This window comes from Salmo trutta, chromosome 21 (assembly GCF_901001165.1).
Source record: "Salmo trutta chromosome 21, fSalTru1.1, whole genome shotgun sequence".
Classification (NCBI taxonomy): domain Eukaryota; kingdom Metazoa; phylum Chordata; class Actinopteri; order Salmoniformes; family Salmonidae; genus Salmo; species Salmo trutta.
In genome coordinates this window covers 11,059,060-11,083,813 of record NC_042977.1, presented here as the reverse complement: position 1 = coordinate 11,083,813, position 24,754 = coordinate 11,059,060, and the positions used below count along the sequence as shown (strand labels likewise).

Here is a 24,754-nt window from a genome sequence, read left to right as displayed (position 1 = left end):
CTCTATCTCCTCCGGTGGGCGACGGTATTCACCAGCCTGGTGCCATGGTCCAGCCCCGTCCAGAATTTCCTCCCATGTCCATGATTCTTTGTAGTCCACATAGTTCCTCTGCTGCTCGGTCCGTTGGTGGTGGGTAGTTCTGTAACGGTCATTGTATGGAGTAGACCAAGGCGCAGCGGTTGAGTGCTCATATTTACTTTTATTGAGGCACTTAATAACAAAACAAGAAAACAAACGAACGACAAACAGTCTTGCAGGATAAACACAGCAGTGCAAAAACAACTTCCCACAAAAGACAGGTGAAAAAGGGCTACCTAAGTGTGACTCCCAATTAGCAACAACGATGTACAGCTGTTCCTGATTGACAGCCATACCAGGCCAACAAAGAAATACACAACATAGAAAAACCATAGAAATACAAAACATAGAACAATACCCAAAAACCCTGGAACACATAAAACAAACACCCCTCTTACATAAGTACATATCCCAACAAACCCCGAACCACATAAAACAAACACCCCCTGACCAAACTACAATAACAAATAACCCCTTTACTGGTCAGGACGTGACACCCAGTCACTACAAAGATACAGGCATCCTTCTAAACTCAGAGGAAGGAAACCGCTCATGGGTTTCACCATGAGGCCAATGGTGACTTTAAAACAGTTGCAGAGTTTAATGCAAGAAATGTGGTGATTCTAACATGTATTGACTCAGGGGTGTGAATACTTAAGTGCAATAGTATCCCCCCCCTTGCAAGTCTAGATGCAAATGCAAACAACAAGGAAGTGTGGCTTTCATATAAGCCCGTGGGCTTCCAACCACACCTGCAGTTTTTTTCCGTTTGAATTTGTTTTTATCTGTATTGTTGTCTATCACTTGTTTTCTTTGGTGGAAATATTTTTTTTTTAAACAAAGTGTTCCTCAAGTGTGTGACACTTAATAGGCATGCCATTAAAGAAAGAGTGATTTTAGTTTAAGTTATTTTTTAAGTTATTACACTATTGCAGTTTCTTTAAAACCACTTTACAATGTAATAATCAACGCATAATGTCATAATAATTGGATTATTACGTTATGTGCAGAAACTTCATCACGTAATACTTTCAGCATACTTATTTCATTATTGGCAATGTATTACATAATTAGCATTTATTACATTATAAATGCAAAATGTATTACATTATTAGCAACTATTACATTATTGGCAGTTATTACATTATCAGTTGCTACAGGGTGCCCTCCACCAACTGCTGTTGTCAGCTCTCGCCATATGTTATGGATGTGAATCAGATTTGGTGTCTTTGCTGGCCACTCCAGAACAGTCCAGCATTTCTTCTTGAACCATTCCAGGGTGCTTTTGAGGTGTGTTTGAGGTTGTTGTTATGTTCACTTGGAACACATTTCTGTGGGTTGTTATCCTTTATAACTACTCATTGTCTGCATTCTTAACTGTTATTTTCCTCACCACGAGCTCTCACTACCTCTTATCCACCTTAATCCACCGGGTAGTTTGCTAGCCATTTAAAAATGTACGTGACCACAGCGGCAAAAGCTATTATTGAGCATAGAGCAATATTTTTTGCCAGCAGGGATAACTGGTGAGAATAACAATTAAAAGAGGATGAGTGAGGCTAACAAATATTCGACAGAAAAAATATGGAGAGGATGTTTGTCACAAGTTTATGTTTTCTTTTTTTGTGGTTAGCATTGGATCAACATGACCCAGAATCTAGCAGAGGTGCACAGTTATACAAAAGCAGAATTAATATAGTTATGTAAGAAAGGACATGAAACATATACTGTTTCACGTCCACAATGAATTCATACAACGTCTATACACACACATGGAAATTATTGTGGGCCTTACAATATTTAATCTGTCATTCATGAGGTCGAAATGTATTTTGCATGAATATCTGTGAAGTAAGTAACAAGTAAGTAACACCTTCCTAATATTGAGTTGCACCCCTTTTGCCCTCAGAACAGCCTCAATTAGTCAGAGCATGGACTCTACAAGGTGTAGCAAGCGTTCCACAGGGATGCTGGCCCAGGTTGACTCCAATGCTTCACACAGTTGTGTCTAGTTGGCTGGATGTCCTTTGCGTGGTGGACAATTCTTGATACACACGGGAAACTGTTGAAAGTGAAAAAAAACAGCAGCGTTGCAGTTCTTGACACAAACCGGTACGCCTGAGTCCTACTACCATACCCTGTTCAAAGGCACAAATCTTTGGTCTTGCCCATTCATCCTCTGAATGGCACGCATACACAATCCATGTCTCAACAGTCTCAAGGCTTAAAAATCCTTCTTTAACCCGTCTCCCCCCGTTCATCTACACTGATTGAAGTGGATTTAACAAACTACATCAACAATGGATCATACCTTTCACCTGGATTCACCTGGTCAGTCTACGTCATGGAAAGAGCAGGAGCAGGTGTTCCTAATGTTTGTACACTCAGTGTATGTGTTTGTGCGAGTGTGTGTAGTATGTGTGTTTGCCTGTAGGTGGTCTTCTTGGGGACAGTTCAGTGGTAGTTGTGTGTGTGTATATGTGGTGAATGGTTGTGTGTGTGTGTGTGTGTGTGTGTGTGTGTGTGTGTGTGTGTGTGTGTGTGTGTGTGTGTGTGTGTGTGTGTGTGTGTGTGTGTGTGTGTGTGTATATGTGGTGAATGGTTGTGTGTGTGTGTGTGTGTGTGTGTGTGTGTGTGTGTGTGTGTGTGTGTGTGTCTAGGTCTTTTTGGGACAGTGCAGGCCCGGTCTCAAGCAGTGGCAGACGGTGTTGAAGAGGCGACAGCGGCAAAAGGCGCAGGGGTCACAGCAGGGGGTATGATAGAGACAGCTTTCCATCAGACGACCACACCGCTGGGCAGGAGCTGCAGGCTCAGGCTTGTGTTTCTAAAACATCACCCACAGGGAAAAATATGTTTGAACACCCCATATCAGTAATTGAGAAAATATAATATACATACTGAATCACAAGGCATTATTACTGGGGGGCCTGTATTGTGAGACTTTGATTTTTGATAGCGAATGCTCTGTCTCTAGTATAAAGAACAGGGTTTGCTGGGAGTTGTTCAGTTTAGAGTTCGTACAAGGTGTTTCGCTCTTTCATTTTATTTGTCCCCATGAGTGTAATATTGAAGTCATATTGAAGTGTCATATTGAAGTCATATTGAAGTGTCCATGGATCTATTCTTTAGTCTGCCTTACATTTGATGCCAGCAGTTGGATTTGAAGCCACGCCTCTTGTGCCTCGCTCTCTGCTCATATGATTTTACCTTTTATTTTATTTGTCCCCTGAAAGATGTTATAAGACACTGATTAAACCTTGAGTCTAAGTCGCAGTGTCGATGGATCCATATTTTTACCGTCAGCCTTACAATCAGGGGCAATATATCACTGAAACGTAACTATGTAATTTAAATAATATTAATAATACGCAATGAAAGCAATTGTGCTGATTATAGACACTTAATAGCGCGTTTTTAAGTTTCAAAAGATTGCAACCCCCCCACCCTTTGCCTCACAATGGTTTGATCCACTGCCAGTTCCTTAGCTTGCTACGTAACTGACGTGAGGTTAATCCAGTCAATTGCGCACACACACTAGCTGAATATGCAGAGCTAGCGCGCAAATATTAACTATTAAGCTAGCTAGTACCTATTCCATTTATGTGGCGTCGTCAAAGATGGAATCAGCATGCAGATGATGTAAGTTAGTGCTTCAAAATCCCTGTGATAAGGTTAGCGATAAACTGAAATCCAAACTGAGCAGAACTACACTCTCTTCTACCATTGTCTTAAATATATTTAATGGTCTCGTTGCAAAAGCTAAATTGTCGCAAGTGAACTTTTATTTATTTATTTTATTTCACCTTTATTTAACCCGGGTAGCAAAGATTATAGCAAACACCACTGAAACTGAATTGGTGCTCGCTAGCTTTGCAAATTCAGCTATTGTTGGAAGCCAGCCAATATGAAACAAACTATTAAAATTACAAAAGGTTGCAGCATATGTTGTGTAAATGGTGAACTCATACAGCTGTCAACTCTTGTCATTTTAATCCGTTTCACATTTGCTAGCTACCTTTTAGATCGAAGCCCAAATAGAATGATTGAAGATGATAGAAGCCCATCTCCTACTATAAATAACCTACACACTGTGTGTGTGTGTAGCCAGCCAGCCAGCCAGGTAGAAAAATGGCAGAAAAATAAAAGACGGACATCAGAGTATTTTTCAATACACCAAAACGCATAGTAAGAACCCTAGTAGCCTAATATCTCAAAGACTAGTTGATAAAATGTTCATAAGAAAGAAATGAAATTCTAATGGAAATGTTTCACAATGATGTCATTAGGCAGAGCAGGCAACAGATGGCACACAGACAGCAGAGTTGGGGACAGATATGCCGGGACAGACTGGCAGAGACAGGGAGTCTCAGGTAAGTTTGTTGAGTCTTTGTTTGGCAACATTATGAAAGGTTCTCCATTTTTTTGACTTGTAAAATAGGAACATAATTGGAAAATGCCATGGATACCCCCACTCTCAACTTTAACAAATCTTAGTTCAGTCACCAGTTTAAGGCAATGGTATTGCTATTGTGATTAGTTGTGTAGTTTTGGGTACCGGTAGTTAGGAGTACGGCAAACACCTTATTTCTTTGGTTCCTCAATATACATTTACCATATTACAATGTAGGCTATGTGTTACAGCACTACTTTTGGTGTCCCCCTCAGGAATTGCTCTTGAGAAAATTTCATGTAATTGTCCCCTCCAAAGTTGACATCAGATTTTCGCCAATGCTTACAATACTATAATTTACCCAATTATAGTTACAGCTAAATCACTATTACGATTTCAGTTATCACAGTAGCCTCTCGACTGACTCTCATAAGGAAAAACTCCCATAGATGATTTGCAAAGTTAGTGAATGACTAAGGGAAGTAATTAATGTTTATATCCAGACAATTACATTTGAGATTGATCAATTTCCAGTTAATTTCTTCCTACAGTAATTATTCTACTTAAAAAGTTCTGGTCCTTGACAGTTACCAGAGACTTATCTAGAGAAATTTACAGTAGTGAGTGCATACATTTTCCCCCATGGGAATCAAACCCATAACCCTGGCATTGCAAGTGCCATGCTATACCAACTGAGCCACACAGTTTCTCCTCACAACCTCTTTAACCATGATTTAGTACATTGTTCCTGCTATAGTTTTAAAGGGGGTAGAGATTTAGGGTCAGCAGGTAGCCTAGTGGTTAGAACGTTGGGACAGTAACCGAAAGGTTGCTGGATTGAATCCCCGAGCTGACAAGGTAAAAATCTGTTGTTCTGCCCCTGAACAAGGCAGTTAACCCACTGCTCCTGGGCTGTCATTGTAAATAAGAATTTGTTCTTAACTGACTTGCCTAGTTAAACAAAGGTTAAATTAAAAAAAATACAAATACACAACTTACTGCAACATAGTGTTGTCCCTGATGGGGTGAAATCTTTCTCCTGGCAAATAGTCTCCTGGATTTCCCTTGGCTCCAAACTATAGTTGGAAATATGAAACAAGGATGCATGATTAGACCAGGTGATTTTGAACATTTGAAAAGGTCCTGAGAATGTCTGTGCAAGTTGTTCAGTAGAACTGCCCATTAATAAAAGTGTGCAACATTTCCTGGTGTTTTTTCCTCACACATCAAAAAAAATTGGCTGGTGTGCAGAAATGCCCAGCTGATTTCTGGTCCCAGTCCGACCCTGCATGAATCCATATTATGAAGTATATTTGTAATTCAGGTGAACTATCCTTTTAATAATGCAACCTTTTACTCTAAATGTCTTAATGTCAAAATAGTTCCATCATAAAGAGCTCATCTGATGCAGTACATACACAGCATCAGGTGGTGGAGGCTGGATGAAAAAGTTTTACTTTTCAGTCCAGCCTTGTGATGAATGGTAGAATGCCAGAATGTTGTATGTAGACGATCACAATTTGGTATGCTTTATGATACGAAACAGTACAACGCTATCATACATCATTGCATCAGTCACGTCCTGACCAGTAATAAGGTTATTTGTTATTATAGTTTGGTGAGGACGTGGCAGGGGGTGTTTGTTTCATGTGGTTTGGGATATGTATTTAGGTAGAGGGGTGTTTGGTTTATGTGGTCCGGGGTTTGTTAGTCTATGTTCTATGTTAGTATTTTTCTATGTTCTATCTAATCTATTGTATTTCTATGTTTAGTTAATTGGGGTTGGACCTTCAATTGGAGGCAGCTGGTTATTGTTGCCTCTGATTGAGGATCCTATAAGTAGGAGTTTGTTTTCATGGGTTTTTGTGGGAGCTTGTGCTGTGTATAGCTTTGTGCCTTACCGGCATGTTAGTCGTTGTGTTTTGTATACGTGTTTGTTTTGGGTTTTTCCTTCTTTGTCCGTAATAAAGAAGATGAGTGTACATATTCCCGCTGCGTTTTGGTCCTCTCCTTATGACCCCCCGTGACAGCATCTTAATATTTCCTCCTATCATGAGCCAAAAATCCCAAAGCACAGAGTGAACTAAATGGCCATCTGGCTGTTAATGTTAATGACAAATTAATCAAATAATTGTGTGCACATATCTTGCCAAAGTAAATCAACCCTGATTCATAAACTCAATGGAGACTTTGTCCCCAGAAGGTTTCCAAAGCATCGACTGTTTTTAGAGATTTAATCTCTTTTAAACAAACTCAGATGCAATAACTCATATGGTGATGGCTTAAAGGCCCCCACCAGAGGGCAATGCGGCTGTCACGTCCTGACCATAGAAGCTTTTATTTTCTATGGTAGAGTAGGTCAGGGCATGACGGGGTTGTGTCTAGTTTAGATTTTCTATGTTGTTATGTTCTAGTTTCTGTATTTCTATGTTGTTGTTTTTGGATGATCTCCAATTATAGGCAGCTGGTCATCGTTGTCTCTAATTGGAGATCATACTTAAGTAGTTGTTTTTCCCACCTGGGGTTGTGAGAGATTGTATTTTGAGTTAGTGTATGTTGCACTGCGTCGTCACATTTATTTTTTATTTTTTATTTTATTGTATTGTCTTGCATAGTTTCACAGTTTAATAAAGAATATGTGGAACGATACACACGTTGCGCTTTGGTCCCATTCTATTTCGTACGACAGCCGTGACAGAATCTCTCACTACCAAAGGACCAAGCAGCGTGCCCAGGAGGAGCAGGGATCCTGGGCCCGGGAGAAAAGAGAGTGGAGGACATCCTGGACCTGGGAGGAGGTAATGGCAGGGGACAAGATCCTGCCATGGAAGCAGGTGGAGATAGCGAGAGAGGAACGGCGACGATACGAGGAACTAGCATGGCAACGACGGAAGCCCGAGAGACAGCTCTTTTGGGGGGGGGGCACACGGGGAGATTAGCGGAGTCAGGTTGTAGACCTGAGCCAACTCCCCGTGCTTACCGTGGGGAGCGTGTGACCAGGCAGGCACCGTGTTATGCGGTGATGCGCACCGTATCTCCAGTGCACCTTCACGGTCCAGTATATCCTGTGCCTGCTCCTCGCACTAGCCCTGAAGTGCATGTCACCAGTCTGGCGCCACCTGTGCCAGCCCCACGCGGCAGGCGCACTGAAGGCCTGATCAGTCTGGTGTGTCCTGTTCCTGCTCTCCGCACTCGCCCTGAGGTGCGTGTTACCAGTCTGGTGCCACCTGTGCCAGCCCCACACATCAGGCCTCCAGTACGCATTCCCAGCGACAGCGCTTCCGGCGACAGTTCCCAGCGACAGCGCTTCCGGCGACAGTTCCCAGTCCGGAGCTTCCGGCGACAGTTCCCAGTCCGGAGCTTCCGGCGACAGTTCCCAGTCCGGAGCTTCCGGCGACAGTTCCCAGTCCGGAGCTTCCGGCGACAGTTCCCAGTCCGGAGCTTCCGGCGACAGTTCCCAGTCCGGAGCTTCCGGCGACAGTTCCCAGTCCGGAGCTTCCGGCGACAGTTCCCAGTCTGGAGCTTCCGGCGTTGGCCCGCAGTCTGGAGCTTCCGGCGTTGGCCCGCAGTCTGGAGCTTCCGGCGTTGGCCCGCAGTCTGGAGCTTCCGGCGTCGGCCCGCAGTCCGGAGCTTCCGGTGTCGGCCCGCAGTCCGGAGTCAGCCCGCAGTCCAGAGTCTCCGGCGTCGGCCCGCAGTCCAGATCCTCCAGCGGGGGTTCCCAGTTCAGAGCCTCCGGTGACAATCCACAATCCATGCACATTTGGGGGGGTACTGTCACGTCCTGACCATAGAAACTTTTATTTTCTATGGTAGAATAGGTCAGGGCGTGACGGGGTTGTGTCTAGTTTAGATTTTCTATGTTATGCTCTAATTTCTGTATTTCTATGTTTTTTGGGGGGATGATCTCCAATTAGAGGCAGCTGGCCATCGTTGTCTCTAATTGGAGATCATACTTAAGTAGTTGTTTTTCCCACCTGGGGTTGTGGGAGATTGTATTTTGAGTTAGTGTATGTTGTACCGCTTCGTCACGGTTTGTTGTTTTTTGTTTGTTAGTTTATTGTATTGTCTTACATAGTTTCACAGTTTAATAAAGAATATGTGGAACGATACACACGCTGCTCTTTGGTCCCATTCTATTTCGTACGACAGCCGTGACAGCGGCCCCTATTTCAACATAATTCCTGTTCTATAGCAGAAATTGTCCTTTAGGTTCCACCTCTGAAGAAGGACGCAGGCTGCTTATACAGTGAGCACCATAATTCATTGGACAGTGACATTTTTTTTGTTGTTATTTTGGTTCTGTACTCTAGCACTTTTAGTTTGAAAGGATACAATGAGGGTGAAGTGCAGACTGTCAGCTTTAATTTGAGGGTATTTTCATACATATTGGATTAACTGTTTAGAAATTATAGAAGCTTTTGTACATAGTCCCCCCCATTTTCGGGCATCAAAAAACATTGGACAGTTTAACATAATGTAGAATAAAGTAATCATTGTTAATATTTGGTCGCATATCCTTTGCATGCAATGACTGCTTGAAGTCTGCGATGCATCGACATCACCAGACGCTGGGTATCTTCCCTGGTGATGCTCTGCCAGGCCTGTACTGCAGCCATCTTCAGTTCCTGCTTGTTTCGGGGATTTATTGCCTTCAGTCTCCTCTTCAGCATGTAAAATGCATGTTCAATTGGATTCAGATCCGGTGATTGACTCGGCCAGTGAAGGATTTTCCACTTTTTGGCCATCAAAAACTCCTTCGTTGCTCTAGCAGTATGTTTAGGGTCATTGTCTTGTTGCATGATGAAGTCCCGTCCAATGAGTTGAGAGGCATTTGGTTTTATCTGAGCAGACAAATTATTTCTGTAGACTTCAGAATTCATTGTTCTACTTCTGTCTGCAGTCACATCATCGATGAAGACAAGTGAGCCTGTTCCACTGTCAGCCATACAGGCCCAAGCCATAACACCTCCTCCACCATGTTTCACGGATGAGGTGGTATGCTTTGGATCATGGGCATGTCTCTTTTTTTCTCCACACTTTCCTCTTTCCATCACTCTGGTACATGTTCATCTTTGTCTCATCTGTCCACAATACTTATTTCCAGAACTCTTGGGGCTCTTTTAGGTGCTTTTTAGCAAACTGTAATATTGCCTTTCTGTTCTTCAGGCTTATCAGTGGTTTGCATCTTGTAGTGTACCCTCTGTAGTCCTGCTGGTGTAGTCTTCTACATATGGTAGACTTTGACACATCTACACCTGCATACAGGAGAGTGTTTTTGATCTGTTGGGCTGTTGTCAGGGGGGTTCCTTCACCATAGAGAGTATTCTCCGGTCATCCACTACAGTGGTCTTCCTCAGTCTACCGGGTCTTTTGACATAATTGAGTTCACCGGTTGTTTTTTTCTTGTTAATGATGAACCAAACTGTTGACTTGGGCATGCCCAGGGTTTTTGCAATGTTCCTGATTGATGACTTTCATTTCTGAGCCTTATGACGGACAGCTTCATTTGCATTGACACTGTGGTCTTCCTCATGTTGTCACACCCCAACAACAACCTCCGAAGGCAATAGCAAAGTCTAGAATCAATACTATTCATCAACAGCTCTCCTGCATTCACTAACGACACAAATGAATACACCTGCCTAATGACACACATCTGTGAAGCCAATTCAACAAATACTTGTATTACCTTAAAATAGGGGGGACCATATACAAAAGGTGCTGTCATTTCTAAATGGTTCATCCGATGTGTATGAAAATACCCTCAAATTAAAGCTGACAGACTGCACTTCACCCTCATTGTCATTGTATCCTTTCAAACTCAAAGTGCTAGAGTACAGAACCAAAATATATTTAAAAAATGGTCACTGTTCAATGAATTATGGTGCTCACTGTACATATTCACGAATTGGGGATGGGAATGTTATGGAGTGTAGAAATAACAACAAGTAGGCCACTGACAGCTGTCAGTGTAGCTAGCTAGCATGCTAACCTTACCTAGCCAACTAATGTTATCTGTTGTTGCTACACCTTATTCAAAAGATTAGCCAGCTAGCCTATGGCTGGTTCTGAAGCTCTATTTCTCATACGCATGTAGGGAAAACTTCGCCACAGATGGATAGGGGAAACCAGTATCATTGACTTTGCCAACTATTGTTATCTTCAAAGTTTTGTCATCTTCCATAAATTGCAGCTGCGAATCCGCCATAGAAATAGAAAGAATAAGATGAAGCTCCGGTAATATGGATAGCAGGGTTCTCACAGCTAGGGGAACTGAAATGATAGGCTACAATGGCTTTACTCATGATGCAAGCCGCAAATTATTTGTAACAACACCCTAAACACATTTGACACGAAACACCAAAACTTGATGTAACAACAGCACAAAATAGATAAAACTGTTTGTGGAATCTCCTTTTACGCGGGCAAAAGGAGATTCAACGGACATGGAAAACAAAAACGGACATGGACAACAACAACGGACATGAAACAGAACAGGAACAGTGTCTGGACAGGGGCAAAATAACGACATCAACGCTGACACAGGGAACAAATTGAGGTGCAGACAGCTATAAAGGGGGTGATCAAAAATTAATGGAGTCCAATATTGCGCAGCTGCGCGTAATGATGGTGACAGGTGTGTGTAATGAAGGGCAGCCTGGTGCCCTCGAGCACCAGAGAGGGGGAGCGGGAGCAGGCATGACAGTACCCCCCACCTCTAGGGCCGCCACCCGCATTCCACCTGGGCAAGCCGGACGGGCCGACCGAGGCATGGCCGCTGGACAAGCTGGCTGAGGCATAGAAGCCAGACGAGCCGGCAGAGGCATGGGAGCCTGGCGAGCCGGCTGTGGCGTAGGAGCCAGATGAACCGTCTGAGGCGTAGGAGCCAGATGAACCGTCTGAGGCGTGGGAGCCAGACGAACCGGCTGAGGCATGGGAGCCAGACGAACCGGCAGAGGCGTGGGAGCCTGATGGGCCGGCTGAAGCATGACATTGGGTGGGCGCCTGCCGAGCCAACCGAGGCAAGAAGACCTCTCGAGCCAGCTAAGGCGTGGAAGCCTGACAAGCTAGCTGAGGCACCTCCCTGATGCTTCCTTTAGTGGTGTCAGCATTCTGTAAGGACAGACGCTGGAGACGAGAAGCAAGTACAGGGAGTGAACATTTAATAAACAATGGACAGGGGGGAAATGCTGACATAAGGAAAAAACTGAGGAGCAGACAGATAAAGAGGGGGTAATCAACAAAGTAATGGCGTCCAGGTGAGTCCAATATTGCACAGCTGCTCGTAATGATGGTGACAGGTGTGCGTAATGAAGGGCACATCTATTATATTGCTCAGCTCAGTCCCAACTCGTGAAATTTGCAGGTGTTTCTGATTAATTAACAATGCCATTCTGGTGGATGGTACCATTCTAAAACGATGACTTATTGCCTTAAATCATTGTGCAACATCATGGGTAAGCTCTGTCCACCGTCTTTCAACTAGAAAAGTGGATTTTTACTGGTGTGGGCATTTAAAGTCTTGTAAATAAAGAGGTATGAATTAATCTGGTGTTTTCGTTAAGAGCTCAGGCTCGCAATTCCTTCTATCCACTGACATGATTTCACCTTCTCTCATGAGACACTGTGGACTGTGGTCTTCAATGACTTACTTTCCTTGTTTCCCTTCCTTGAAAATCACTGACTTTTAAAAGCGAGGGCTGTCCCAAGATGGTAGGTACGCCCGAATGGTTGTTGAACTTGAAGATGGAGTCAAGGGAACCCATTGAGGTCGGTAAGAAGGCAAGCAGGGGAAAAAAAGAAGAGAGTTGAACATATTAAGATTAATATGGACTGCTGCAGAAGAAAAAAGGAACATGGCTGATCCATATGTGGTGTCAGGTTGAGTGGAGAAGAGGTTGGGGAATGTTGGGTCGGTGAAAGTGACTCGAAGTGGAATCGTGTCGAGTTTTTTGCTTTTCTGCTGTCCAAAGGTCGCTCCGCACCATGGAGTAGGGCGCCATTGAAAGGAGTGATAACTGGCGTGGCATTAAGTGTTGAGGCGGGTCAACTGAAATGGAAGATTCCCGGTGTCTGTGACGCCCAGCGTTTGGTGTGATGCAGGCCCGGTGGAGAGCGTGGTGAAACAGAGAAGACTGTGTTTGGATGCAGAGTTTTTAACTAGGTAAAGTCAAGTTAGGATGTGTCAGTTATCCCGTGAGAGCTTTTGTCCCGAACCCATTACGGTGTTTTAGGTGTCAAGCTTATGGTCATGTGGCAGCAGTGTGTAAGAGGGAGGTTCCTAGATGTGAGAATTGTTTAGGAGGACATGAGACAAGGGAATGTGTAGTACCAGTGGGAAAAGTTGTGTGCTTAAACTGTAGGGGTACCCATGGTGCTGCAGATCACAAGTGTCCGGTGAGAGAAAAGCAGGTTGAGGTTGCTAGGTAGAAGATAGTAGTAGAGGAAGATGGGTCCAGCGTGAAGGATCCTGTGACTAGGCCAAGTTCAATAGAGAGTGATAGGAAAAACATGCACTTCTGTAAGGTTGTTTTGTTGGCATTCATGACCATGGTTGTCAACTGTACCGCAGGAATGGTACGTAATGAGGATAGATGTTGTGGTGGTAACTACAGAGTACGATAGCGTCCCGTCCTCCCAGGCTGCTGGTCTGGTGCAGGATCAGAAAGGGCCAAAGTAGTGGAATAGTGATGAGGTTTTAATTGGTGTCGGGTTAGTTGGTAGGGCAATTTTATCACAATGTGTAATGAATTCAAACTACAAAATAGTAGGCTGACACACAGCCAATGCAGAAGGTGGCGGTATGCACCTATGACATTTATTTGCAGACCGACATAATACCAAAGAAGATAAAAGAGAGACGAATGTACAAGAGGAGAATGTGCAAGAGGGACAGAGACTTGAGAGCAGTTGGCATGTGAGGTGTCTCTACATGAAAATACATGATCTAAATGATTGATAGTTGGTATTTCAAAACGATTACTTTGATAATTTATTAATCGAACTGAAATCAAACCAACCTCAAAAAGCACTAATCGCTCATCACTACTATTTAATCTCATCAATATTATTTTCATATATAGAGTGTGCGACTCTCTTTATTTGTATAGTTTATTCGCTATTAGTCAGCACCTCCACATAAAATAATTTTTCTGGGTGTGCGCCAGCTGATGTTTGTGTATTCACAATGAAATAATGGAAATTATTTCAAATGCAAAATGTACCACATAAATCGCCCTAGCAATCTGTCAATAATTATGTACAAAACAATATATATATATATATATAGTGTCTTCGGAAAGTATTCAGACCCCTAAACTTTTTCCACATTTTGTTACATTACAGGCTTATTCTAAAATATATTAATTTGTTCGTTTTTTCATCAATCTACACACAATACCCCATAACGACAAAGAAAAAACAGTTACGTTACAGCCTTATTCTAAAATGGAATCATTTGTTTGTTTTTTCACCAATCTACACACAATACCCCATAATGACAAAGCAAAAAGAGGTTTGTAGAAATTTTTGCAAATTTATTAAAAATACAAATATAAAATATCACATAAGAATTCAGACCCTTTACTCAGTACTTTGTTGAAGCACCTTTGGCAGCGATTACAGCATTGAGTCTTCTTGGGTATGACGCTATAAGCTTGGCACACCTGTATTTGGGGAGTTTCTCCCATTATTCTCTGCAGATCCTCTCAAGCCCTGTCAAGTTGGATAGGGAGCGTTGCTGTATAGCTATTGTCAGGTCTCTCCAGAGATGTTTGATCGGGTTGAAGTCCGGGCTTTGGCTGGTCCACTCAAGGACATTCAGAGACTTGTCCCGAAGTCACTCCTGCATTGTCTTGGCTGTGTGTTTATGGTTGTTGTCCTGTTGGAAGGTGAAACGTCGCCCCAGTCTGATGTCCTGAGGGCTCTGGAGCATGTTTTCATCAAGGATCTCTCTGTACTTTGCTCCGTTCATCTTTCCCTCGATCCTGACTAGTTTGAGTTTATTGAGTTTATTTTATTTTTACAGGGACAGTGCACATTAATCAACGTTTCAGTAAAAGTGCCGGTTTTAGCCAGCCGGCTAATTTTCAACCGCAGTCCCTGGGCAGGTTATTAAAAACAATTACAATATAGACAATCATAGAACAGTGAGCACACGCAGAGTAACATAGGACAAGCAAGACATAGCATAAAGACAGAGCAACATAGGACAAGCAAGATGTAGCATACAGACAGAGCAACATAGAACAAAAAGCAACAAGACAAAATCCATAAAAACAAAGTGTTTCCACACCTCACAAGCTACAGACAACAGACAACATGGAAAGCGGCAATACACAGCTAGGGATTATGTTCACAAATCTGATTGACCTTTAGCCATGTCTTCATGCATTTTGTGAAAGTGTGATATGTGGTGCAGTTATGTGTGTCTGATGGCAGTGTATTCCAGACATGGGACGCTCTCACAGAGAAAGCGGATTTACTAAAGGTGCTTTTCCTTAAGGGAACTATACAGTCACCTCTCATGGCAGACCTTGTGGATCTGCTGCCATATGTTTGGATTTTCTGTTTAACAAAAGTACTGAGTGGAGGGGGAGCTAGGCCATTTAGGATCTTGAATACAAGACATGCGTCGGTGTATTGCACCAGATTTTCCCAACTCAGGAGCTCATGCTTTCTGAGGATGTAACAGTGATGATGGCTATTGGGCTTCCTATCGAGCACTTTGAGAGCCTGTTTGTAGACAGACTGAATAGGTTTTAATGGTGTATAGCAAGCTTGGGTCCAACTAGTCAAGCAGTATGTTAAGTGGGGGAGTATCATCGATTTGAAGTACAGTCTTGCTACCTCTGTGGTCAAACAATTTCGTATAAATCGGAAATTAGCTAGGTTGAATTTGGTTATTTGAATTACCTTTTTCACATGCTTTTTAAAAGAGAGGTTGGAATCAAGTATGATTCTCCCAGTCCCTGTCGCTGAAAAACATCCCCACAGCATAATGCTGCCACCACCATGCTTCACCGTAGGGATGGTGCCAGGTTTCCTCCAGACGTGATGCTTGGCATTCAGGCCAAAGTGCTCAATCTTGGTTTCATCAGACCAGAGAATCTTGTTTCTCATGGTCTGAGAGTCTTTAGGTGCCTTTTGGCAAACTCCAAGCGGGCTGTCATGTGCCTGTCATGTTACTTTTTTGCCAGCAGCATACCACCCTGCATCCCACTGCTGGCTTGCTTCTGAAGCTAAGCAGGGTTGGTTCTGGTCAGTCCCTGGATGGGAGACCAGATGCTGCTGGAAGTGGTGTTGGATGGGCCAGTAGGAAGCACCCTTTCCCCTGGTCTAAAAAAAGATCCCAATGGTGTCCTGACTCTCTGTGGTCACTAAAGATCCCATGGCACTTATTGTAAGAGTATGGGTGTTAATCCTGGTGTCCAGGCTAAATTCCCAATTTGGCTCTCATATCATCATGGTCACCTAATCATCCCCAGTTTACAATTGGCTCATTCATCTCCTCTCCCTGTAAATATTCCCCAGGTTGTTGCTGTAAATGAGAATGTGTTCTCATTTACAGCAACAAGAAAAATTATGTGGATATATTGAAGAAACATCTCAAGACGTCAGTCAGGAAGTTAAAGCTTGGTCGCAAATGGGTCTTCCAAATGCACAATGACCCCAAGCATACTTCCAAAGTTATGGCTTAAGGCCAACAAAGTCAAGGTATTGGAGTGTCCATCACAAAGCCTTGCCCTCGATCGTATAGATATTTTGTTGTCATAACTGAAAAAGCATGTGCGAGCAAGGAGGCTTACAAACTGGACTCAGTTACACCAGCTCTGTCAGGAGGAATGGGCCAAAATTCACCCAACTTTTGTGGGAAGCTTGTGGAAGGCTACCCGAAACGTTTGACCCAAGTTAAATCATTTAAAGGCAGTGCTACCAAATACTGATTGAGTGTATGTAAACTTCTGACCCACTGGGAATGTGATGAAAGAGATAAAATCTGAAATAAATAATTCTCTCAACTATTATTCTGACATTTCACATTCTTAAAATAAAGTGGTGATCCTAACTGACCTAAGACAGGGAATTTTTACTTAGATTTAATGTCAGGAATTGTGAAACTGAGTTTAAATGTATTTGGCTAAGGTGTATGTAAACTTCCGACTTCAACTGTATATATAGTAACTGGTTTAAAAATAACTTGACAGATAGAACTCAATGTGTATCTAAATCAGGTTTCCTGGATATTACGAAAGGTGTCCCGCATGGGGTTGATTCTGGGTCCTGTAGTTTTTACTGTTTACATTAACAATATCGACCTGTCTGTAAAAAATTGTAACCTGCACTTGTATGCCGATGATACTGTTGTGTGTGCTACTGCCCCCACGGTTGACCTGGCTCTATCTGAACTACAGTCTGCCTTCATCGTATTACAGAAAAACTTTTTTGACCTGAAATTAGTATTGACTGCAGCTAAAACTATGATGATTTAAGCATATGCACATTGGATGGTGTCCATATTGATCGTGTCCCTGCTTACAAATATACTACATGACCAAAAGTTTGTGGACACCTGCTTGTCGAACTTCTCATTTCAAAATCATGAGCATTAATATGGAGTTGGTCCCCCCTTTGCTGCTATAACAGCCTCCACTCTTCTGGGAAGGCTTTCCCCTAGATGTTGGAACATTGCTGCGGGAACTTGCTTCAAGTCAGCCACAAGCATTTATGAGGTCGGGCACTGATGTTGGCTGATTAGGCCTGGCTCGCAGTTGGCATTCCAATTTATCCCAAAGGTGTTTGCTGGGGTTGAGGTCAGGGGTCTGTGCATGCCGGTAAAGTTCTTCCACACCAATCTTGACCAAATATTTCTGTATCGACCTCACTTTGTGCATGGAGGCATTGTCATGCTGAAACAGGAAAGGGCCTTCCCCAAACTGTTGGCACAAAGTTGGAAGCACAGAATTGTCTAGAATGCCATTATATGCTGTAGCATTAAGATTTCCCTTCACTGGAACTAAGGAGCCTAGCCTGAAACATGAAAAACAGCCCCAGACTATTATTCCTCCTCCACCAAACTTTACAGTTGGCACTATGCATTCGGGCAGTGAGCGTTCTCCTGGCATCCACCAAACCCAGATTCGTCCATTGGACTGCCAGATGGTGAAGCGTGATTCATCTCTGCAGAGAACACGTTTCCACTGCTCCAGAGTCCACCACTCCAGCTGACGCTTGGCATTGCGCATGGTGATCTTAGGTTTTGTGTGCGGCTGCTCGGCCATGGAAGCCCATTTCATGAAGCTTCCGAATGGCGGCAAGTTTGCAAGCTCTCGATGAACAGATCTTGTGCTGACGTTGCTTCCAGAGGCAGTTTGGAACTCAGTAGTGAGTGTTGCAACTAAGGACAGACTGTTTTTACACACTACGCGCTTCAGCACTTGGTGGTCCCATTCTGTGAGCTTCTTTGGCCTACCAATTCGCGACTGAGCCGTTGTTACTCCTAAACGTTTCCACTTCACAGTAACAGCACTTACAGTTGACCGGGCCAGCTCAAGCAGGGCAGAAATGTGACAAACTTAATTTTTGGAAAGGTGCCATCCTATGATGGTGCCACGTTGAAAGTCACTGAGCTCTTCAGTAAGGCTATTCTTCTGCCAATGTTTGCCTATGGCAATTTTATACACCTGTCAGCAACGGGTGTGGCTGAAATAGACTAATCCACTCATTTGAAGGGGCGTCCACATACTTTTGTATATACACTGCCCTCAGAAAGTGTTCATACCCCTTGACTTATTCCACACTTTGTTGTGTTACAGCCTGAATTCAATTGATTAAGTTGGGGGGTTTTCTCACCCATCTACACACAATACCCCATAATGACAAAGTGAAAACATGTTTTTAAACATTTTTGCAAATGTATTGAAAATGAAATCCAGAAATATCTAATTTACAGTACCAGTCAAATGTTTGGACACACCTACTTATTCAAGGGTTTTTCTTTATTTTTCTCTCAACCAGCTTCATGAGGAATGCTTTTCCAGCAGTCTTGAAGGTGTTCCCACATATGCTGAGCACTTGTTGGCTGCTTTTCCTTCACTCTGTGGTCCAACTCATCCCAAACCATCTCAATTGGGTTGAGGTCGGGTGATTGTGGAGGCCAGGTCATCTGATGCAGCACTCCATCACTCTCCTTCTTGTTCAAATATCCCTTACACAGCCTGGAGGTGTGTTTTGGGTCATTGTCCTGTTGAAAAACAAATGATAGTCCCAGATGGGATGGCTTATCGCTGCAGAATGCTGTGGTAGCCATGCTGGTTAAGTGTGCCTTGAATCCTAAATAAATCACTGACAGTGTCACCAGCAAAGCACCCCCACACCTCCTCCTCCATACTTCATGGTGGGAACCACACATGCAGAGATCATCTTTTCACCTACTTTACTTCTCACAAAGACATGGTGGCCCAAGAAAGTCTCTTCTTATTATTGGTGTCCTTTAGTAGTGGTTTCTTTAGTTTCTTTGTTACTTGAATTCTGTGAAGCAATTATTTGGGCTGCAATTTCCGAGGATGGTTACTCTAATGAGGTACCTCTGGGTCTTCCTTTCCTGTGGCGGTCCTCATGAGAGCCAGTTTCATCATAGCGCTTGATGGTTTTAGTGACTGCACTTAAAGAACATTTCAAAGTTCTCAACATTTTCCAGATTGACTGACCTTCATGCATGTCTTAAAGTAATGATGGACTGTCATTTCTCTTTGCTTATTTGAGCTATTCTTGCCATAATATGGACTTGGTCCCATTATTCTTTCCAACATTTTTCAAGCTCTGTCAAATTGGTTGCTGCAAGACAACCATTTTCAAGTCTTGCCATAGATTTTCAAGCAGACTGAACCAGGTTTTCCTCCAGGATTTTGCCTGTGCTCCATTTTTGTTTATTTTTTATCCTGGAAAACTCCTCAGTCCTTAACAATTACATGCATACACATAACATGATGCAGCCACCACTATGCTTGAAAGTATGCAGAGTGTGTCACGTTCTGACCATAGAGTGCTCTTATTTTCTATGGTAGAGTAGGTCAGGGCGTGACTGGGGTTTTTTATCTAGTTTATTATTTCTATGTTGTGTTCTAGTTTATTTTTTCTATGTTGGGGTTTTTGTATGATTCCCAATTAGAGGCAGCTGGTCATCGTTGTCTCTAATCGGGGATCATATTTAAGTAGTTGTTTTTCCCACCTGTGTTTGTGGTTGATTATTTTGAGTTAGTGCATGTTGCACCTCTGTCGTCGTTTATAGTTTATTGTTTGTTTGGCTAAGTTTCACAATATAATAAAGATGTGGAATGGTACTCATGCTGCGCCTTGGTCCGTTTCTACACACAATCGTGACAGAGTGGTACTCAGTAATGTGTTGTATTGGATTTGCCCCAAATATAACACATTGTATTCAGGACAAAAGGTTAATTGCTTTGCCAAATTCTTTGCGGTATTGCTTTAGTGCCTTGTTGCAAACAGGATGCATGTTTTTTTTTCACTCTGTCAGTTATGTTAGTATTGTGGAGTAACTACAATGTTGTTGATTCATCCTCAGTTTTATCCTATCACAGCCATTAAACTCAGTATCTGTTTTTACCATTGGCCTCATGTTGAAATCCCTGAGCGGTTTTCTTCAACTCCGGCAAGTAAGTTAGGAAGGACGCCTGTATCTTTGTAGTGACTGGGTGTATTGATACACCATCCAAAGTGTAATTTATAACTTCACCTTGCTCAAAGGGATATTCAATGTCTGCTTTTTTTTTACAATCTACCAATAGGTTCCCTTCTTTGCAAGGCATTGGAAAACCTCTCCGGTCTTTGTGGTTGAATCTGTGTTTGAAATTGACTGCTCGACTGAGTGACCTTAAAATGATCTGTATGTGCGGGGTACAGAGATAACATACTCATAAAAAAAATTGTTAAACGGTATTATTGCACACAGAGTGAGTCCATGCAACTTATTATGTGACTTGTTAAGCACATTTTTACTTCTGAACTTATTTAGGCTTGACATTACAAAGGGGTTGAATACTTATTGACTCAAGGTATTTCAGATGTTCATTTTTCATGAATGAGTAAAAATGTCTAAAAACATAATTCCACTTTTACATTATGGGGTATTGTGTGTAGGCCAGTTACCAAAAATCCCAATTTAATTAATTTTAAATTAAGGCTGTAAGACAATAAAATGTGGGAAAAGTAATGGAGGGTGAATACTTTCCGAAGGCATCTGTATGGACATCTGGATAGATGAAAGGCTGTCTTTTTTTTTTAAAGAATATTGAAGCTGAGAATAAAAAAAATGCGCTTCTATAGAAATAGGTCATGCCTCCTGCTAAATAGTAGAAAGCAGATTATTTAGTCAACATTCCTATCGGTCCTAGACTATAGCAACATCATCTATATGAACACAGCTGCCACTTCATTAAAGTAGTTAGACGCAATTTATCATAGTACACTGTGCTTTATTATGGGTGACAATTTTAGTACTCTTCACTGCATTCTCTACCAAAAAGTTGGTTGGCCCTCTTTGATGTCACATAGGTTGATACATTGCAATGTTTTAATTTATAAGTCCCTTTTACAAAAATTCCCACTGACTGTACCTAACATCTTTACTAAACTTTAGACATAGGAGTTGCCACACCCGGTTACAAGGATGGCTAACTCTGGAAATTCATTTGGTCTCTACTGAGTTAGGTAAATCAGCTTTAAGTTTTCTTGAACCTTATTTGTGGAACAATCTTCAACATGTTCATGAATTTGATGTTTTGATGCCTCTAGGGCAATTCAGAAGGCTGTTTGAGGACCTTATCACTGACGAATGTGTTCGTTTTTTATGACCATGTTGTACTTTCTGCTAGCACGTTGTATTTATATTGTATGCGTTTTCTGTAATTTATGTAATTCATGGCTCATCTGTAAAAGAGACATTGTCTCAGTATGACTCCCTGATAAAATAAAGGTTAAATACAATTGTAAAAATTGCCATTTTACGTGCAAAAGGTGTGACTACTTGCCCGCTAGTCTTTGCACTCAAGTACATCTTTTCACTCAGCAACACGCGTACGCAACCCAGCTTCATCAAAACAGAAAACATGCAAAAGGGCTTCACCTGAATCATTTTCATGTTGTTTATGCCCACCCCTCTTCAGATCTTCAGCGAAAAATAACGTAAAAGACACCGAAAGGAGATAAATCCAGAGAAAATGTTTTCCCAACATCTCCACTCCCAATGCTTGGAATAAGCTGTGAATCCGGTGGTAATAATAATGATAATAATGTTATAGGCTCAGGCAGCTGCACTGTTCAGGCAAGAGCACGCTATTACATTTATTTGACTCGTTGGGATAGGCTACTTACAGGTAACTTTTTTTATCCTCAGGGTTTAAATGAATATATTTATTTTACTAAACATGTATTTATGCTATCAATATCGTAACTCAGAAGGTTCTCGCTCTTGTGGAAGGTTGTTGTACAATTGGGGTTAAGTGTAGCCAAGTCTTCCACGCCCACAATGTATTTCAGACTTTGAAGTAAACCGTTGACCAACCCAATTTGGGTTTCATTATGTTTTCCATAGTTTAACCTAACTATAAGGTCTAGATTCAATCAGATCAAGCGTTAACCGGAGCTGTCAAATCTGGGGGCAGCTGCTTTTGCGATCATTTTTTTTCTTCTTTTTCTTTTGCGAACCTCTTATAGTAGCGCCGGCTCCATGCTTAAGCAACAGAACCTGGGTCCAAGCATACACGACATAATTATTGTTTTCAGTCTGGGTCTCAATTTACTGTTGAGAGTTAGAATAGTAGAATACACAAGGTGTAAATTCAGGCTGTATTACTCGCTGTATCCAGGCTGAATCACATCCGGTCGTGATTTGGAGTCACATAGGGTGGCGCACAATTGGCGCAGCACAGTTGACCCACCGTTGGCCGGGGTAGGCCGTTATTGTAAATAAGAATGTGTTCTTAACTGACTTGCCTAGTTAAAATAAGGTAAAAATAATCATGTTAAACTTCAAAATGTGGTTGTGCATCAGCAGATTTGCTATTGTTTTATCAGTCACTGGCTGTCACTCAATTAGCCATGTCAGCTAACAATTTTTAGATCAGTAAGTTAGTCTAGCCAGTTATCTAAACTTGTAGTAATCATGGCTAAATACCAACCAGGCACGCAGGGCAGGTGTCCAGGGGCCCTGACCTCCAAGGGGGCCTCAAAAGGCTAGAGCCGGCCATGTCAGAAAGCCACAACCAGGCCACTCCAGTTAGATGTTCAGAATGAGAAAGTGCGGGCTATATAAATAATTACGCTGAAATTGAAAAGTCATTAAACTAAATAATGATCGAGCCTGGTGTAGATTACATCTCACATTCCAGTGTTCGAACTTGTAAACAAGGCTGCATGGGATTTCTGTTAATGAGACTCCACGCAGCTAATGGCAATGTCCACTTCAGGTATGGCATAATCATTGCCAGGAGCTGTTGGGTCATTCTACGAAAAATGATAGCTTTCCAGTTCTCTGCCTTAACCACAAGGAAAAACACAAAAAAGTCAGATAATGACACAACATGTTTTTGTTTTAATTGAATGATTTTTTGGTTTATAAAACATACATAAGACAGTTAAATTGCAAGTTCTTTTATATATATAGAGTAGAACACCATGAAAATAGCTTGTATGGTATGATTGGGTCAGGAGTTGTGGTTTAGTTATTTAGAGTTAAAAATATATATTTTTCTCCCATTTTAAATGTCATAATACAAAGGAAAGCATTATAGTTATTTAGTGGATTACTTAACTAAAATAGCAACTAAATATTATAGTAATTTACAGGGAATAGCTGTCCCTCAATTTAATGTCACTGAATTACCCCGTTATAAAAACTAACTTCTTACTGGGTCAAAGGTTCATTGGAGGCAGGACTGTCTTGAAAAGCAGATGGCGAGTCTGCACTCTCTTCAAATGTTAGCAATTTGATGATTCATTTTGTAATTTCATGCAAAGCCTTAATATGTGTCATTGATATTACACAGTTTATTGTAAGGGGAAAAGGAAATTTGATGAAAATAATTGATCACATGATTAAGTGATTTATTTACAATTTAAGAAGTGTGTTTTGAGCTACTGTGGCTGCCATCTTTCTGCAGATGTGTTACTGGTGTTACAGTGACTGGTGTTACTGTTCCTGCTGGTTTTAATCCCAGGAGGTTGGTTGCATCTTAGTTGAGGAGAACGGGCTCCTGGTAATGACTGGAGCGGAATAGGTGGAATGGTATCAAATACATCAAACATGTGGTTTCCAGGTCTTTTGATGCCATTCCATTCGCGTGTCATTCCGGACATTATTATGAACTGTCCCCCCCCCCCAGCAGCCTCCTATGATTTTAATATAAGTTGTCTGGGTACTGGCATTACTATCACTGGTGTTATTATAGAAACATGTGTTTTGTTTAAAGAAAATGATTACTAATCAAAACCATTTCTTAATATTATCATGAATTATCCCATTCTGTCTTTGATTATATATGCCAATGAAATTGTCAAATGACATTCTGGAAAGCCTGAATTCTCATTCAAATATAGGTAACACCAGTGACAAAAAGGCAACACATTTTCTTTATGTAGTAAAAATATAAAAATACATTAAGCTGTCATTTATGTTGATATACATTGTTAAGGGTTTTTTAATAACTATCTGGCTAAGTTGTGGTTACAAAAAAAAAACGATGTATTTTTTTTTTTTTTTTAATGGCTGGTCCAATTTTTTTTTTCATAGGATGACCCAGTTTCACCTCTGACACCACTACGCTGATATCGGCTAAAGCGGATCTGATTGAATAGAGCCCTACGTCAGACAGCAGCAGCCTTTCCCTGATACTAACAAAGTGCCGCTGGTAGCAGCAGTTCATTAATTTTTGTTGTAAAAGCCGATGGGTTCTGTATGCAGGATCAACTTGAGATCTACATCTTGATTGATGATGCGCTCTTGCGCTCAGCTGCACTGCGCTACCCATATTTAATACGGCCCTCTGTGAGGGGAAATCTTGAACTTTGTAATGTTATTTACTGCCACAGCACTGAACCCACGTGCAGGTATGTTCGAACCGTTATGGTATTTGGGCCACGAGTTGGTCTGAATGCGACATCAAGAAACAGGATGTTGTCGACATTTATGCCCTCCCCCACGCTAGACTTGGCTAAGGACATGTGGGGTCAATTGGCACAACGACAGCAGTTCCTCTTTAGAGGGCTCTG

The 24,754-nt window shown here is 42.0% G+C and overlaps 1 protein-coding gene across 1 annotated transcript; it reads right to left on the bottom strand.

Moving 5' to 3' along the window:
• Positions 1-2,695: 2,695 nt before the first annotated feature.
• LOC115156668 (agouti-signaling protein-like) lies at positions 2,696-22,332 on the bottom strand. Its single transcript, XM_029704204.1, has 3 exons — positions 21,612-22,332; positions 5,468-5,544; positions 2,696-2,902 (listed from the first exon to the last, which is right to left on the bottom strand). The coding sequence occupies exons 1-3, from the start codon at positions 21,718-21,720 to the stop codon at positions 2,735-2,737; spliced, it is 354 nt and encodes a 117-aa protein (XP_029560064.1). The 5' UTR covers positions 21,721-22,332; the 3' UTR covers positions 2,696-2,734.
• Positions 22,333-24,754: the final 2,422 nt, after the last annotated feature.